Source organism: Ochotona princeps, chromosome 10 (genome assembly GCF_030435755.1).
Source record: "Ochotona princeps isolate mOchPri1 chromosome 10, mOchPri1.hap1, whole genome shotgun sequence".
Lineage (NCBI taxonomy): Eukaryota > Metazoa > Chordata > Mammalia > Lagomorpha > Ochotonidae > Ochotona > Ochotona princeps.
The window spans coordinates 69,478,735-69,495,916 of NC_080841.1; the positions used below are offsets into that span (position 1 = coordinate 69,478,735).

Sequence of the window (17,182 nt, forward strand, 5' to 3'; positions counted from 1 at the left end):
AATGATGCACTGCTGTATGCCCACCAGGGAGGTTAAAGTGTAGAAGGCCAGGAGTTCCAGTGTTGGTGCTGATACATGGTAACAGGTTAGTACACTGCCGGTGTGAGTTTGCTAGTTGACACACTCATTTTGGAATGTAGTATTGTTGCTTAGTCAAGTGGAACGTGGATCTGCCGTAGATTTATTAGTCAGTTTCCTTTCCAAATATGTATAGCTAAGGAACCTGGGGAGTTTTTGCTGTTAGAACTATATGCATTATTTACCTTTTCCATTTTTATTTTATTGTTTGCAGTTGAATTTTCCAGAGAGATACGAAAAGTCAGTGCTTTGGTAGCTAGCAGCTTGTCTATTTGTGCATTCATGTTTTCTAAAGATGCATCAGTTTTAATTTGCAGTGTAATAATTATATCTGTAATTCACAGATGAAAACTTTTTTTAATGGATTATTTATTTTTATTGGGAAAGCCAGATTTATAGAGAAAGGAGAGACAGAGAGAAAGATCTTCCATCCGCTGGTTCACTCCCCAAGTAGCCACAACAGGCAGAGCTTGAGCTTATCCGAAGCCAGGAGCCAGGAGCTTCTTCCGGGTCTCACGCAGGTGCTGGGTGCCAAGGCTTTGGGCTGTCCTTGACTGCTTTCCCAAGCCACAAGCAGGGAGTTGGATGGGAAGTGGAGCAGCCAGGACATGAAAAATAGTAGCAGGGAAAAGTAACGATTCAACAACATACATATAGTTATTCAAGCATACAAACTCATAGATTGTAAAAAAAGTGGTGTTGATTGATGGTCTGCATCTGTGGTTAAAAAGATATATACACATAGAAAAAAAATGTTCCAGACAAACTTTGTGGGGTTATTAGGAATCCAAGAAAATAGCACATAGGAAGCTTAGTAACATCACTGGTATTTTTTATTATTTTTCTTTAAAGTGTATTTACAGACATGAATATGTAAATTTCTGTGTAGTTTTATGTACCAGTGTTACAACATTGGCATTATAATTTATATCTCAGTAAAAATTAGATTTTAAAGTAGGCGTATTTGTAACTTGCAAAATAATTGGCTTTCACTTTTGTGTCATCCTGAATAAGTAGCTTGAATTTTTATATACTTCTTATGCAAGTCAGAGAAATATAAAATTCATTTTACAGACTTTAGCACTCTTTTGAATGGATCATTACTTTAAAAATTATTTCTGTTTAGAAGGTGAACATGTAGATGATTAAAAAAATTGACTGCCTGTGGCTTGAGAGGTCCAAAATGTTACATATGAACACTTCTGTTAATGAACAATCTTTGCTGTTTGACTTCATCTAGAGCCTTGTGTGACCTCTTAGGGAGAGTTAAGTGATCACTGAATGGAAATCAGACTCAGATCCGTTTTGCTATTCTGCCATGGTTTGGTGTTTGCACCGGACAAGGGGGATGCCATCAATCCCGATGCTAGGAAAGTATGATTAACTCTGAAATCTGTTAACCTTTCAAGTAGTAAACTTTTGAAATGCTCACAAAGATCACCTTGGATCAAATGTTATTGTTGATAGTGCTCATGCTCAGTTTAAATATTATCCTATGGGATTGATAGTTGAATATTATTTGCTGTATGAGAGCATATTTTTAATTTACATTACTGTTCAAAGTTTAATGGCCCCACCAGATAAAAAGTTCAGCAAATAGAAAGTGAAAGCCTTAATCCAACAGGGAAATAGAAACTGTGAACAGTAATCAAATGACAAGATGTTCAGCTTCACTCATTTCAAATGAAGCTTAAAACAGTCAAAAAATGTGCATGATAACTTAAAAACCAAGGAGTAGATTGCTTTCAGGGTCATATGGAAAAAAATCCTTCCAAACATAGAGAGCGGTAACATATATTTCTTAACAAAGCTGCCTTAAACTAACATATTATAGAGGCAAAACGTTTTTTTCCAGCTTTGTGATCTGTAAAAATGAAAGAGTTAAAGGGTTTTCAGTAGATTTGGTTGTTACATATGCTGTGACCCTATCAGATTTCCAGTTTGAATTCCAGCCACTTTGCTTCTCATCCAGCTTCCTGCTAATACAGTTGGAAAGCAGAGGAAGATGTTCAAGTCCTGGACCCTTGCCACCTGTGTGGGAGATGGGCTTGTAGCTGCTGGTTTATGGCCGCGGCCTGGCTCATCCTGACTATTGCATCCATTTAGGGAATGAATCAGTAGTTAGTAAATATTCTCTCTCCTCCTCTTCTCTTTCTTCTTTTCCTCCATCTTTTTTGTTTGTTTTTAAGATTTATTTATTTTATTGGAAAGGCAGATTTACAGAGATAAGGAGAGACAGAAAGATCTTCAATACCATGGTTCACTTCCCAAGTGGCCACAACGGCCGGAGCTGAGCCGATCTGAAGCCTGAACCCAAGAGTTTCTTCTAGGTCTCCCACACGCATGCAGGGTCCCAAGGCCTTGGGCCATCCTTGACTGCTTTCCCGGGCTACAGGCCGAGAGCTAGAAGGGAAGTGGGGTAGCCAGGATACCGTGGGATCTTGGCGCATGCAAGGTGAGGACTCAGCTGCTAGACTACAGTGCCCAGCCTGTTGGAGAGAGAAATTTTAAAGCACACAGGAACGCATTTCCAGAGACTGATGTTTTCTACCTTGCACTGTCTTTTGATGCTTAGTCTGTTGGTGAGGTAGTTTACATAAAAATGAAATAAAGTGGCAAATTTGCACTTAAACATGGGCAAATGCTCTCATATACATTAAAAAATGTCATTTATTTATGATTAGTACAGTTAAGTGCCACATACATCGTTGTTAAATTATGTTGCTTAGGGAATGATGACAAGGAGAAAAGCCTGCACGTGTTCTGTGCAAATGCAGCTTTTTCCCCTGAGTATTTTCAGTTGGTAGATGTGAAGCTGATGGCTATAGAGGGCTGACTGCATTCTAAAAGGCACAAAAATGTGTATGCTACTTAAGCAAAATGCTTTTGGGGATTATGTTTGGTTAAAAAGGTTAAGCATGTGTCTTACTTTGTGTTGTGACTTTGTCCACATGGTATATGTATTTCTTTCTGTTTTTAACCTTAGGGATACTTAACTCAGGTGTTGTCTTTATTGTGTGCTGGGGGCTTTGAAAGTGCTGCCTGTCTGCACCTGTGAATCCACCCTCTGTGTTGTGCTCTCTGAGGTGACGAAGATGCTCAAGTCTGTTTGTTGGTTGCCTTTGACTAATGCTTTCCTGCAGCCCCGGGCTCAGCTCCTGGTTCCCAGTATGGCACAATGACCAGGCAGATCTCTCGACACAACTCCACCACCTCCTCGACATCTTCTGGCGGATACAGACGCACTCCCTCTGTGACTGCTCAGTTCACTGCTCAACCTCATGTTAATGGAGGTCCACTGTATTCTCAGAATTCAAGTAAGCTTGTTTTTGCAGGCGGGCAGCAACAGTGGAGCGCCTTTTGAAGAAATTATTGCAACTTTTAACAGTGATAGACAACAATTTTGCTATTTCATAGTGATTTTTTTGCTTTAGAGTGTTAGACCTTAAATTTGAAGAATAATATCATGCTCTCTTCCAAAATGTAGACTCAGTATACTTAGTATACTAAAATTGAACTAATGGTTTAATAATTTTGCTGTTTTTATTACTCTGGTATAAAATAGAACTAGAGAACAAAATACTCAATGATTTGAAAACAGTTCAGTAAGGATAACATTAAGGGTACAAACATTGTGAAAATTTAAACTACCTAATGAAATTGCTGGCTATCACTTTTAAGGTGGCTAATTTATGCCAAAATGAGTTTTTTTTAAAAAAAAAAAGTAGTGAGTGGTGATGCCTTCTTAGTTATTCTGTCTCTGAATAATTCTAATAGTGGGGAAGGATTTTCTTTTGATTGCTTTCTGTTCACCTAAAATTGCACATCTCAACACTAACTGCAGTGTATTATGAGCTGCTAAAATTAGAAAGTACTTAGGGCCTTTGACTTAGGCACTAATTTTATTTTCTGCACTAAGTTGTTTCATGAGAAAACGAGCAAATTTACAACAAAATCCATTGTGAACTTCTGTCCGATTAATTGTTACAGGCTCAAAGTTATTTTTACATTTTCCCATGTAGGTTGTTTCTAGTTTTTCTTGGAGTTCTCTGATATTAGTATACTTTAAGACCACTGAATTCTTGCTGAATGCATGGGAAGGTGGCTGAAATAGCTATTTTAAAGCTGAGTTAAGAGGAGATTCTCTTGTTAGGGTTTTGGTTTTGTTTTTTTTTTTTTGTTTTTTTTTTGGTTTGGTTGGTTACTGTTTTTGTTAACACATTTTAGAGTTGAAGGTTGTATAGCAAAAAAGCTATGAAAGCTGAAAGTCCCTTTTGAAGAAATGTCGAAATTCTTAAATGATACCAAGTTTATACAGCCCTTTTACTTTTTTGTTTTTAAGAGTTATTTTGGTTTTTGTTGGAAAGTCATATTCACACAGAGGAGAGACAGCGAGAAAGATTTTCCATCCACTGGTTCACTGCCCAAGTGGGCACAACAGCCAAAGCTGAGCTGATCCAAAGCCAGGAGCTTTTTGCAGGTCTCCCACATGGGTGCAGCATCCTAAGGCTCTGGGCCATCTCCTGCTGCTATCCCAGGCCACAAGCAGTGAACTGGAAGGGAAGTACAGTAGCTGGGACATGACCCAATGCCCAAATGTGATCCTGGCCCATGCAAGGCAAGGACTTTAGCAGCCAATAGGCTACTGCATCAGGCCTTATGTAGTCCTTTTCAAAATGGAATTTGTCATAAAATAATACGTATTCCACTGACCGAGAACTGCTTTACTTTACATTTCCTTTGGTATTGTGAGGTAGCCTGTGTTGGAAACTTGCATTGATTAATATTTCGTTACTAGTTTTTATGGACTTCACATTTTTTCTTATTCTGCTAGTTTTAGGCCGTATCAATATGTATGTAGTTTTGCTTTTTTCCCAGTTAGACATTTCGGCCAGTGGGGTTTGTTTTTTTTTTTCCACCCAATACATGTTTTGTATTGTGTTATTTTAGCAATGCTTGGTGGGTTTTTGTTTTTTAAGATTTATTTTTATTCTTATTGGAAAGTCGGATATACAGAGAGGAGGAGAGAGAGAAAGATCTCCATCCGATGATTCTCTCCCCAAGAGGCTGCAACAGCCAGAAGTGTGCCGATCCAAAGCCAGGAACCCGGGGCCTGAATGGCTTTGGGCTGTTCTCGACTGCTTTCCCAGGCCACAAGCAGGGAGCTGGATGGGAAGTGGGCCGCACGGATTAGAACCGGCACCCATATGGGATCCTGGGGTGTTCAAGGCAAGGACTTTACCTACTAGGCTACCACACTGAGCCCGGTGGTTTATTTTCAAACAAAACATTTCACTACTGGATGTCTACAACTTTTGAATATTGAAGAGAAAATTTGATCCTGTTTTTTAAATATGCTCCATGTTTTCTGAATTCAGTCCAAGTTCCTGTTGGTGTTGTATAGTTGTAGTATATAAATGTTGTTAGTGTTTGGATGTGCATATTTTCTGTCTCAGTGTGGTGGTAGTGAGACGTGTCTGGTCAGCATAGCTCTTTCTTTACTCTAACCAGCATGGCTAGTTACTAAAGGTTGTTTCTAAAACATGGAGGTTTGTGAAAATAGTGGTTTCTGTTTTTCTTTAAATTCAAACATATCCTTTTATTGATTCTAGAGCCTTTTATATGCAGAGTATCAAAATGAAGAGGGCTAATTTCCTAGTTAATTAGATGTTGGCTTTTAGCTGTTGAATCGGAATTATTGCATCTACCTTGTTTTAAGTTGTTGCTTTGAACACTGAGTGCAGTCATTTTAAAGCTACCAGCAAAACCAAACATTGGTTTAACTGAAATAATTTGTTCATCCTTGGGAACCAACAGATTGTTTTCTCTGTCAGGTTAGTGTCACTTCTTGGTGACTACCAGGAGGCTGGATTTTTCTATGCAGTGCTTTTGAATTTTTCTGTACTAGTTACTGTTTTGTTAAAATAAAACAAAGAAGTAAGCACAAGCAAGTTATACCTCTAATTTGTTGCAACTTTTAAAAGACTTGCTGTTCACATGACTGTTTGGATTACTTACTTATGAATTATGTCCTTTCCAGAGTGTTCTAATGTAGTTCAATTATTGGATGATCTCTTAGGCATTATCTCCATGCAGATAGTTCAGATTGTAGCTTACTAGAGAGCAGATTTCTTTTTCCAGAATAGTGATTAAAATGGTGTCCTTTGAGATCGTTCATCCTATGAAACACTGATTAATTAACTTGGGGTGGATAGGGAATTTCTATTCCCTAGTGCATTCAGCAGTGGTGTCGTTAAAAAATCATTTTAAAAAATTTAAAAAGAGGGATAAATATCTTTTTTAATAAGCAGAAGAGAGCTGTGTATATAAATTTAGGTGCATAGTAGCAGCTGTCTTTTAAGAAATAAGCCTGTCATTAATATATTTATCTATGAAATAAACTGCTGTTGCATAGTTTTTCTCACTTTTGTTTGAATTTGTAGCATTACCTTAAAGGTAGTCAATCAAACCTATTAGCCTTGTAGAGTTACGACAAAATACAGTGTGCTGGAAACCTCTGTAGGTATTTCATTGCCTGAAATATTTCCTTAGAATTTGAAAAATGAATTGCATGAATGTGAAAATGTCAGTAAATTCAAACACCTCCCAAATGATATAGCATTAAGATGAAATTATGCATACTCTTGGATAGAGTTAACCAGTGGATGACAGCAGCTTGACCTTAGGTTGGTTTGTAGGAAATGAGCTTGAAGAAGGTTCTGTAGGTTTTTGTTTTGTTTTGTTTTTGTTTTGTTTTGTTTCATTTGCAAACTGTTCTTTGCATACTTATGTTTGTGGTCCTTGTAACTGACTTCTGCTTTTTGTTTGTTTTCCTTTCCTTTATCTGTTTTACTTCCCCCATACTGTGGTGTTGCTACCAGTTTCTATCGCTCCGCCCCCTCCCCCTATGCCCCAGTTGACTCCACAGATACCTCTCACAGGCTTCGTGGCCAGGGTGCAGGAAAACAGTAAGTTTGGCAAAACTGAGCTATCAGAGTAGAGGCTGTCTCCTTATAGCATGCATGGCTGATGAGTCATCATTTCCTTCGCTGAGATGCTAATCTTGAAAATTAGGTGCAGATTCGTCGTTGAAACTGAAGAGCACGGTCTTCAGTTTTCCTCTTGTGTGCATGATTACTGACCTCAACCTAGAGCTTTCCTATGTATTTTTTGATATGAGACGTGAGCCTGATCGTTGCATATTTTTGGGAAAGAGAAACCAAATATAAAAACGTAAACTGTGTAGACACCTCAACATTTCAGTGGTTATTAGAAGAATCAGGAAACGTTTTAAAAATTTTACTGGATTACAGCTACACTGTGATCTGAGTTATTTCATTTTACACCATCATCCATAAACATAGATCTCAGCATGCTTTAGTGGAATGAATACCCCACTTGACCAGCTCATCCTGCAGGAGAATTGACTGTGAGAAATTCCAGCTTTGGCTGAGCCCTTTGCACTGTTCTCTGTGTTCTCACACTTTCTGCCCATCAGGTATTTGTTTGCTCAAGGTTGAGTGCTAGGCTCTGAAGGAATAGGAATAACTTGACAAAGTACCTACCTTCAAGAAATACACAGTCTTGTTTTTGCTTTTTGCAAAACCTCTATAGCTGCAAAGTGTTGACATTTCAGAGTATAAACTCATCTGTAACATTTACAGTAAGTGGATAAAAAAATAAGAAGGCTAAATCACTGATCCTCCAGTTCCACTTTAGAAGTAGCATATTGCTGAGAATTATTCGTCAGTAACCTAAAATGGCAACAGTGAGAATCCATTTTGTGGGTTAAAAGGTCATTGTTAATCTATGGATTGGTCATAGATTTAATCATGATTAATCTCCTGATCTAATAATTTTTAATGTATAGAAGAATATTATTAGTATTTATCACTCTAAACATGCATGATTTTTGCCACAGAGGCCCCAGGGGCTAATTTAGTTCTTTTTTTCAGACCTAAGGACCTCTGTCAGTTATTCAGCTTGTTTCCCTAATCCTCAACTGGATTTAAGATCTGCTTTCTTTGAAAGCAGGCTAGGAAAATTGCTGATAAAAAAAATTGCTGATAAACTGTGTCACAGTACTATATTTTTGAAAGGAACATTTTCCAGTATTGTTTTCTCTAATACCTGGTTTCTGCGGGCACCCAAATTGTGGGTAATGGATGCAGAGAGCAGTGAACTGACCACTGCCTCCTGGAGTTACACTGTGATCCTCTAACAGGGCAGCGTTGTGTTTACATGTGTTGGTGACGAACATCAGAGTGCATCTTTAATTATGTGCGGTGCTTAGAAAGACGGTTTTAGCACTCTCAGCCATTGATTGACTCCCCAACCACCAGGCCAGAGTGGGAACCAGTAACTGAATCTAGTCTCCCACATGGGTGTCGGGAACCTAGTTCTCAGCCAACACTGCTGCCTTCAGGATCTACGTTAGCAAGAAGTTGGAGTAAGAAGCTAAAATGGGATATTGAATCCCGCAGTGTACTCCAGAATGGGTTCACAGGCGACTCTGTGTCTCAGGTGCTAGGTGAAATGCTGCTTCAGGATTTGTTTTTAGTAGCCTTTTTCCATCCCTTCTGCCCCTCCAAAAAATCAAGTAAAAATCACAGAATTGGAATGATTGTGAAAGAATGGTTGCCATCCACAACTGTTTTAAATCTGTATTCTTTAGTTATATTTGTAGCATACTATTTTGAGGAGAGTGGAGTAAACTTTCAAACACTTGTTTCATTGATCACAGATATAGTCCCAGAAATAGGCGTTGAGTTAATATTGTTTGTATTCCAAGCTTTTACCCTGAAGGTATAACATTAATTCCTGTGTCATTTTAGATAAACATGCTTTCATGAAATGTGTGTGTTGCAGCTGTGAATTCCTTGCCCCTGGGAGCATTTGTTCAAGATATTATAGTAATTGTGCAGTTACAACCTGATGTTTTTATGTTGCTGTTTATACCCTTGATTATTTAAAGCACAAACACACATATACCACAGTTGTCTAGAATTTGAGGTGTGAGTCGTTTTTATTGTTTCATTTAAGTTCCTTTTTCTGTTTTTATTTTTATTACATCTTCCTTCAATATTTTTATGTTCAAATCTTAATTGTGGATGTATTCTTAGAACATAGGATCTTAAGGATCCAGCCTTTCCCTTATCTCTGGCAATAATGGAAAAATTTCATTCCTTGTACATTAAAAACTGATTATGAATCTATATTTTTTAATATCAACTTTTGGTAGTTGAGAGTTATGTTTTCAATTTTTCTAGTTAAAATTTAAATGAGATAATAGAAAACCTATATGCACAGAAGCAGAGTTAATGCCACTGGCATTCCTTTTTCTCTTTTAAAACAGTAATGAATAAACATCTGTCTCTTGGATGTTTTTAATATCTAGGAAATTAAATCGATAAAAAGGCAAAATCAGCAGTGGGTGAGCATAATGAAATGTTATCAGACTGTTAGTAGAATTTATAGTGTAACTTCTTCACTACAATTCAAGTGAGAAATAGGGCATCAAGTTCATTGTAGGCAGGAAGGTTAGCGCTAATCAGTAAAGACACTTATTGACTCCTTAAAAAAGGAAACATTATCTCCTAACCTTGCATTCATTAATTTGTAGGACTTCTTGTGCCCTTGTTTTTAGCTTATTTTATTATTTCAGAATTATTCTTAATAGCATAAACTTAACACACAAGCTTTTTTATTTCTAATCATTGCATGTTTTATTATATAGTGCATGCTGTAGAAGAGTTAGAGCTTCTTTAAATTCTAATAACTTTAAGAATTGTCACTTAGACTGATTTCTGATTCAAATTAACATTCTGAATCTTTGTAGTTGCTGATAGTCCAACTCCACCCCCACCACCTCCTCCAGATGACATCCCCATGTTTGATGACTCTCCACCACCACCTCCACCACCGCCAGTGGACTATGAAGATGAGGAGGCTGCTGTAGTTCAGTATAGTGATCCATATGCTGATGGGGACCCTGCTTGGGCCCCCAAGAATTACATCGAAAAAGGTAAGGAAGAGTCAGCATCGAGCTGATGGCAAGCCAGCTCACCCAGCTGTGGAGGGCCTCTGGTCGTCCAGCTCTGCCCAGCCTTTGAACTGATTCCCACCCATGAAGATTTACTTAGGTCTAAGCCTGTACATTACAGGGTTCTTTCTTTTTAAATTTAAAATTATGATGATAGATAGATTTCTTCAAAATGTGTTTTTGTCAGTCTGAATTTTAAAGGTGAGACAATCAAGGATAAGGGATAGGTAATTGACATACTGGGGGAATAATATATATATGAGGTAAAGACTTAAAAGGTTTTGAAGTTTTAGTTAAAATAGAATCTTTTATTTCTAAGTATTTAAAACTATTGGCACTGTTATGAGAAAGAGAGCTTTTTCAGCTGGATGATTTTATAAAAGAGAAGACAAATCACTATGATTTTACTTCACAAAATTATATACAACTCAAACCCAAGTTTACGGTAATCTGATGCTCCCTGTAGCTCTGTCATGAAACATGTGGAGGAGGAAGACACAATCTAATGTCAGGATTCTCACCGCCCCGCCTCCTCCATTCAGTGCTGTGCTATTTCCATATGTACTTTCATAGGTTTCTGAAAAGTGCTTGTAATTTAGTTAATAACCTTTGAAATAAATTGCTTTTTTATGGGTGTCATTTCCTCAACTGATTTCCTTTCCATGTTTTGAATACATGGCAAAGTAAATTTATTGTTTTTTTTAAATACCTTTGGACGGTAAATATTTTACTGTTAAAGTTAATTTGACTATTTTCCTTTATCTTTAGATTCCCATATGCTGAAGATATTAACATGCATACTTTAAAAGTCTTGAATTGTATTTGTGCCCATGTTTTTTCACATTGTAAAGCATTCTCTGGAATAACTGACAGGTCACAGATTTGGAAAGACACATTTAATACACTTGGTAGTGGAGCAGGATTAAAAGAATTGCCTTCACAGGTGGAGCTAATGAGTCCTATAGCAGAGGCCAGCATATTATTTTTGTGCAAGGCCAGATAGTAAGCATTTCACTCTGCCAGCTGTCTGGTCTGTCACAGCTACTGTAATGGCATTCCTTCCGCTTCCCCCCAAAATAGGCTTGGATTTGACCTGTAGTATAAATAAGACTTTGAGATTAAGTGCAATTTAGTACAGTTATATTTGAAACCTTTTTGTTACCTTTATAATCACAATGTGAATAAATCCTGGTGGTTTAATTGAGTTTCAGTTAAATTTATATATCAACTATCTATTAAATGACTGCTAAAAGCCATTTTTACAAAAAATCAGCTGAAAATTTGCTAGAAATAAAAACCAACCTTTACTAATGTAAAAACAAAAAAAAATCAGCTGAACTTCAACCTGCTATGTGCCAAATTGATTGTACTTAAAAAAATTTTTAAGGCTGGTATCATGTCTAGTTTTGGGTAATTTCAAGATATTGTAAACGGGAATGCCTTCAGAGGATAATCAAGATACTTCGAGTACTTAGAAAATGTGATTGGTACTGAAAAAGTTGAAAGCATTATTCTTCTAAGTTGGGGACAAGAAGATTTCACAGGAACCTGATAGCTCCTTTAATGTTTGTCAAGTAGAAGCAGAATTCCAGAATCAAACTTTGAGATGGATAACACACACAGGAATGAGTGTTTGATTCTTTATTAAGTTCCTCGAGAGTAGAACGGACAGCCAGTTGTTATGGTTAAATACTTAGCATGTGAACATTCAGGCAGGAGGGGCTGAGTGAAATTAGGTTTCATTTACAAAGGGGGAACTGGAAAACAGAAACATGATTACTTTGGTTAAATAATGTCAATTTACCCATTGTTTGTGTAAGTGGAACTAGGAACATGAGGAATCAACATTGGTTCTACTGAAAGCCTGAAGGGTATCCATGTCATGTCATCTAATCTACACTACTCAGAACCCCCTGTGACTGAGGACTAAAAGACAGATGTTACCTATGATAATACGTAATTACTGATAAATTAAGACTTTAGTAGACTTTTATTCCATTGGTTTCTTCACATCACCCTGTTGATTTTCTTGAGTGGTTTTTTGGCCAAAAGTAATTCTAGGGTGATTATTTAGTATTCTGTTTGTTTTTAAAACTAAATAAGCAATTGAGCTCATAATCACTCTGCAGTGACTCCATTGCAGGATTAGAATGGAAGGGAGTGGATTGATTGAGTCTGCTTGCATTAATACTTTATAAAGTGGTAAAGAGTGACATGTCAGCCTAACTAGTGATGAGTACAGGGCAGTTCTTCAAAGCTCTCCTTATTGTAAATCTCTAATTCAGAGTAGTAATGGGGAGAGGCCATCTTTCCTAGTGGAAAGTCCAGAATATCTTTAACTCTTTCAAAAAAAAATGACCTCTACATTTCACACACAGTAGGCAATTATATAGAATTTCAGAATTATCAAATATAAAGATGGGTTGAAGGGGGAGAATAATTAAATTCATGAACTTTAATACAAAACATATTTATAGATTACCTGTTTTTATAAGGGAAGTTAGTATTTTGAACTCAATTGCAGATATACAGAATTACAGAAAGTCCTTTTAAGTCTTAATGGATCTTTGCTTACCTATTTGCACTTTAAAAAAATTTATTTTTAATAAAGTAAATCCAAGCCTGGCACAACAGCCTAGCGGCTGAAGCCCTTGCCTTGCACGCGCTGGGATCCCATATGGGCATGCTGGTTCTAATCCTGGCAGCCCCGCTTCCCATCCAGCTTGGCCCAAAGCCTTAGGACCTAGCACCTGCATGGGAGACATGGGAGATTCCTGGTTCAAGGCTCCTGGCTTCGGATCAGTGCAGCTCGGCTCTGGCCGATGTAGCTGCTTGGGGAGTGAATCAATGGAAGGAAGATCTTTCTGTCTCATGGAACCTTTGATGACTATAATGAAATTTGCTTCCCAGTAATTGTGTATTTTCAGATTCGTTGGTTTTTGTTACCTGGTTCATTTTTAGCTATTCAGCTTTGCCCAATAAAGATTAACTGTCAGAAATGGTGCTTTGTGTGTATGATAGAGGCACTTTGTAGATACGTGAGCAAATGAATGAAAACATCCAATAAATCCAAAACCCAGAGATCTTTCTTTAAAAGGATTGGTGGAAGATTTAGATGTCTTTCCTCTAATCAAAATGCCTGGCCTTAAGAACAAGCTAGTCATTGAGGCTTATTGTTGGCCACTGATTAGCCTTTACTGAAAAATATGGGGATTAAAGTCTCCATGCAGTAGTTGGTATTACTGGCATGAAATTTCAAAATTCAAGTGTATATTGCTTAGAGTGCACTCACATACTACTTTCTCTTACTCTAGTTGTTGCAATATATGATTATACAAAAGACAAGGATGACGAGCTGTCCTTTATGGAAGGTGCAATCATTTATGTTATAAAGAAGAACGACGACGGCTGGTATGAAGGAGTCTGCAATCGAGTGACTGGCTTGTTTCCTGGGAACTATGTTGAATCAATCATGCACTATGCTGATTAAGTTTTTGCTTTTAAAGTAGGTTCTTGTTACTCAGTCATACTGTGGGACTATTATGGTTAACAGAATTGTCTTAATGTTTTAAAATGTGCCCATATTTTTGGGACATGCTGTTTTATTGGTATAATTGAATGTCTACCTGTAAGCATAAATCTGAGGCAGTTTGCGTATTGCTACATGGCAATTTATACGAGAAGCTGTTGCTGATTATGCTTACATACTCACTTACACAAAGTTAACTTTATGACCAGCCTAAATATTATGGGGAAGTGGGGTATAATATTTAATGAATTATGATTCAGATTGTATCATTACATGTTTCAGTGAGCATGGTTACTAATGCTATGTCAGACTAATATTAAAATCAGAAAACTTAATTGCTGGTGCTGGTCATACTTTTTTATTCAGATCCTCTCATTTTAAAACATAGTGTTCAAGCATGCATAAAAATTACTGTGTTGAAAAATACTGAAAAATTCCAAGAGGCTTCCAATCTGTGTACTGTTTTCCTGGAGTATTCACTTAGGTCTCCTGAAATGAATTGAATCTCTTAAGTTCTCCGTGTGAGACAAGGCTAATCTGTAATGTTGTAATTTATACTAAGTTTTTTAATGAATGAGATTTGAACTATAAATTTCTCCCATTCATAAATATATAAGTGAACCAAAGGTTTTTGTCCTTTTCTTCACTGGTTTGCTTAAAAAAAAAAAGATACTGATTTATTATAGAATTATGGTTCTATTTTCTCAACGTATTAACTTGGAGAAAAATTTTAGCCTTAATCTGTCCCAACAGCAATGTGATGGATTTTCTGCAGATTTAAAATCTGAGGTGATTATTTACAAGTCAGTCTACTGAGTTTCTTTTTTAAAGTGACTGTTGAAGCTATGAAAATGTGTCCAAGTGTACACATTCATTCTGTAAGCAGAATTCTTAAGGATTGCCATACCTTTCCTTTACTTTCATAATGGACTGTTGTACACTGGTTCAATGGAAGGAAATTCCAAGTATCTACACATTGTAAAAGTAGATGTGATTGATTTGTGGATAGGCACTCTGGAATCCATTACCTGGCACTAGCAACCTAAGATTTTAAAATACAGTAACTGGGAAAGAAGGTGGGTAATGTATTATTCAATGAACAGAGATGTACTTAACCAACAGATTTGTATTGTCCTTTGACATAATTGAAATGCAACACATGCACTTTGTGTGTCTCCTCTTAATTTAAGGGAGGGTTAGAGGGATGTTTTCTTGTGTATAATTCTGTATTGCTTAGGGTATTAAAGTAGAGCACTCAAATGTGGGTTTCTGTGTATTGAAGATTTGTTTGGATTTCAAATTACAGTTATGTATTGGGCGTTGCAGACATACAGCAGCATAGTGAATGGTAAGACTAGTGCAAACATTTACTTCTGAAAATTAAAAACCATTATTTCTACCAAATCAATGTGACTGTTTCATATACATTTTGCTTTTCTTTGTTAATTTTAAGGTATCATTAGTGATCAGCTAGCTATGTTCTGTTCCTTTTTTTAAGTGGAATGTTCTCTTAATTTGTATATAACCTGTTGTCTAAATTTTATGTACAGTCTTTTATAATAAATAAACCATTCTACTATATGAAGCTTTGGATACTGTTAAAATATAGATCATGTGGTTGTAAATGCACACCTTACAATTTACTGATAGTTCCTCCTAAGGCGAAATAAGAGAAAACATTTGAATCTTAACATTGACTATTTATTTGTGTAATGGCTTTACATGTGGATATTAACAATGTAAACAGTACCACATATAACCATCAACATATCTCAAGTAGGACTAAAATGACATAGATGATTTAATTACACAGAAAAAGTTTTTTGAAAAACTTAGCCAATAAAAAAAATTCCCTACCCATTAACAAGAAGTTAATGGAAAGTGTTTTTAAAATGATATTTGGTTATCTGCACAGGAAGCAAACAACTTTAGGCACAGTCTGGTATGGTAGCTGCCATAAGGAACAGAGAGAGTCGTCATTTCTCTCTTGTGAGCACGATCTCCGAGAGCTGAATGAGGGCATCTCTTTCCGGGGATGGGCGAAGCTTACTGATCTCCCTGATGGCTTCATGGCAGTAGCGCTGGGCGAGGTAGGTTGTTTGCTGCACACCATCACTCTGTATGCAGGGAACAAAGCAAAACAGATGTCAGAGACTGTGTCATTCTCACCTGTCTGTCCCAGTGAATTAAAATTTACTTTTGTGATAAGTGAGCGATCAGATTAGTCTTACAGCAATAGCCAGGAGTGTTTCTAATATTCTCTTTTCAACTCTTTGTTCTAACTTTCTCTACCAGGAATGTAAAATTTTATTGTGTTTGCATGACAGATCATAGCCATTTAGTACCAAGGCTTCACAATATATAATATACCTATATTTAAAATATGTATATAAAGTACACATACATGCTTTAAATGAAAAAAAAAAATAAACACCCAACCAGGATGCATAATACAGTGGAAGGACAGAAAGGCTTACAGTGAAAATCTACAGCCCTGTCTCTCCAGGGCACCCGCTTTACCTCTCGGTTTTCACTTTCACTCGCGGTTGCCTTTCTGTTACTGCAGAGGATCAGAGTTTGGCCGCCTGCCTAACGGTGCAGGTCAGGATCCCTCGGTGCTTTAGAGTATTGCTAGCATTGTGGTGAAAAGGCCTCTGATTTTCTAGAGGAACAGCTGCTCAGAACAACCCGGTTGTGCCCGTGCGGGGGAGGCCTGCCTCCTTCAGAAGAACGTTGAGTTCAGCTGAGACCAACATAACCAGACCATGCCTAAGGCATGGCAGGTCCAGAGATGTGACCCTGGTTTTGTTTTGCAGTCATAATGGATAGCTTGAGTTTGGAAAGCTCAGTCTAAAGTGTTCAGGCAGCATCTGGAAGATCTTGCTCTGCTGCGTTTAATTGTGTTTTTCTTTTCTTCTTTTTTTTTTTTCTTGGCTGTTCTCTGAGCCAGTATAGCCATTTTTTGCTTGCACAGGTGATTACTTTGATTTTTCCTCCTGAAATCTTTGTAACATGATTGAACCAACCCTCCTGGTTTTCCTTATCTTTCATTTTCTTCCTTTTCCTGTTTAAATGTGAATCTTGTTTATGATCAGGAACATACTCCTGTCTGTTGGTTCTCTCATCAAACACTGACGTGGACACACACACATACATACACACACACCCCAGCGGTGGGGGGTGAGCGCTGCCTACTGACTGACCACATTCCCAAAGGCCTACTAGGGCTGGAAAGTCAATCCAGGTTTGCTGTGTGGAGAATTCCTTCCATTGCATTCGACTCCAGAGTTGGGGGTGAATCCCAGGCCTCCCTATTTCAATTCTCCATTTCCTCGGTTTCACACTTTAGCCCTTCTTTGGAGTTAATTTCCCATCACTATTTAGAATTAAGAACCAATAATTAAAAAAAAAAGGGGGGGGGAAAGTGGAAAAGTCTATCTGAACTAACCATTATGCCAAATGCCTGCCTCATGGGTCTGTTCATTTTGGTTCACTATTTTGCTCTATAAGCTTTGAGCAGCTCTTTAGTAACC

At 37.4% G+C, this 17,182-nt stretch overlaps 2 protein-coding genes across 11 annotated transcripts in view; one reads left to right on the plus strand and one right to left on the minus strand.

The window, feature by feature from the left end:
• ABI1 (abl interactor 1) overlaps positions 1–15,234 on the plus strand; it is a 97,595-nt gene extending 82,361 nt beyond the window's left edge. For 3 of the 10 annotated variants that reach the window (XM_004588435.3, XM_004588436.4, XM_004588437.4), the window contains 4 exons: positions 3,222–3,395; positions 6,960–7,046; positions 9,917–10,102; positions 13,435–15,234. In XM_004588435.3, coding sequence (XP_004588492.2) covers positions 3,222–3,395; positions 6,960–7,046; positions 9,917–10,102; positions 13,435–13,610 — 623 coding nt within the window. In that variant the 3' untranslated portion in view covers positions 13,611–15,234. The remainder of the gene's footprint in view (positions 1–3,221; positions 3,396–6,959; positions 7,047–9,916; positions 10,103–13,434) is intronic. The other 7 variants (XM_036495153.2, XM_004588440.4, XM_004588441.4 and 4 more) reach the window with 3 other exon arrangements.
• Positions 15,235–15,381: 147 nt separating this feature from the next.
• Positions 15,382–17,182, minus strand: part of PDSS1 (decaprenyl diphosphate synthase subunit 1) — a 34,141-nt gene continuing 32,340 nt past the window's right edge. The window contains exon 11 of the mRNA XM_004588532.4: positions 15,382–15,766. Coding sequence (XP_004588589.2) covers positions 15,626–15,766 — 141 coding nt within the window. The 3' untranslated portion in view covers positions 15,382–15,625. The remainder of the gene's footprint in view (positions 15,767–17,182) is intronic.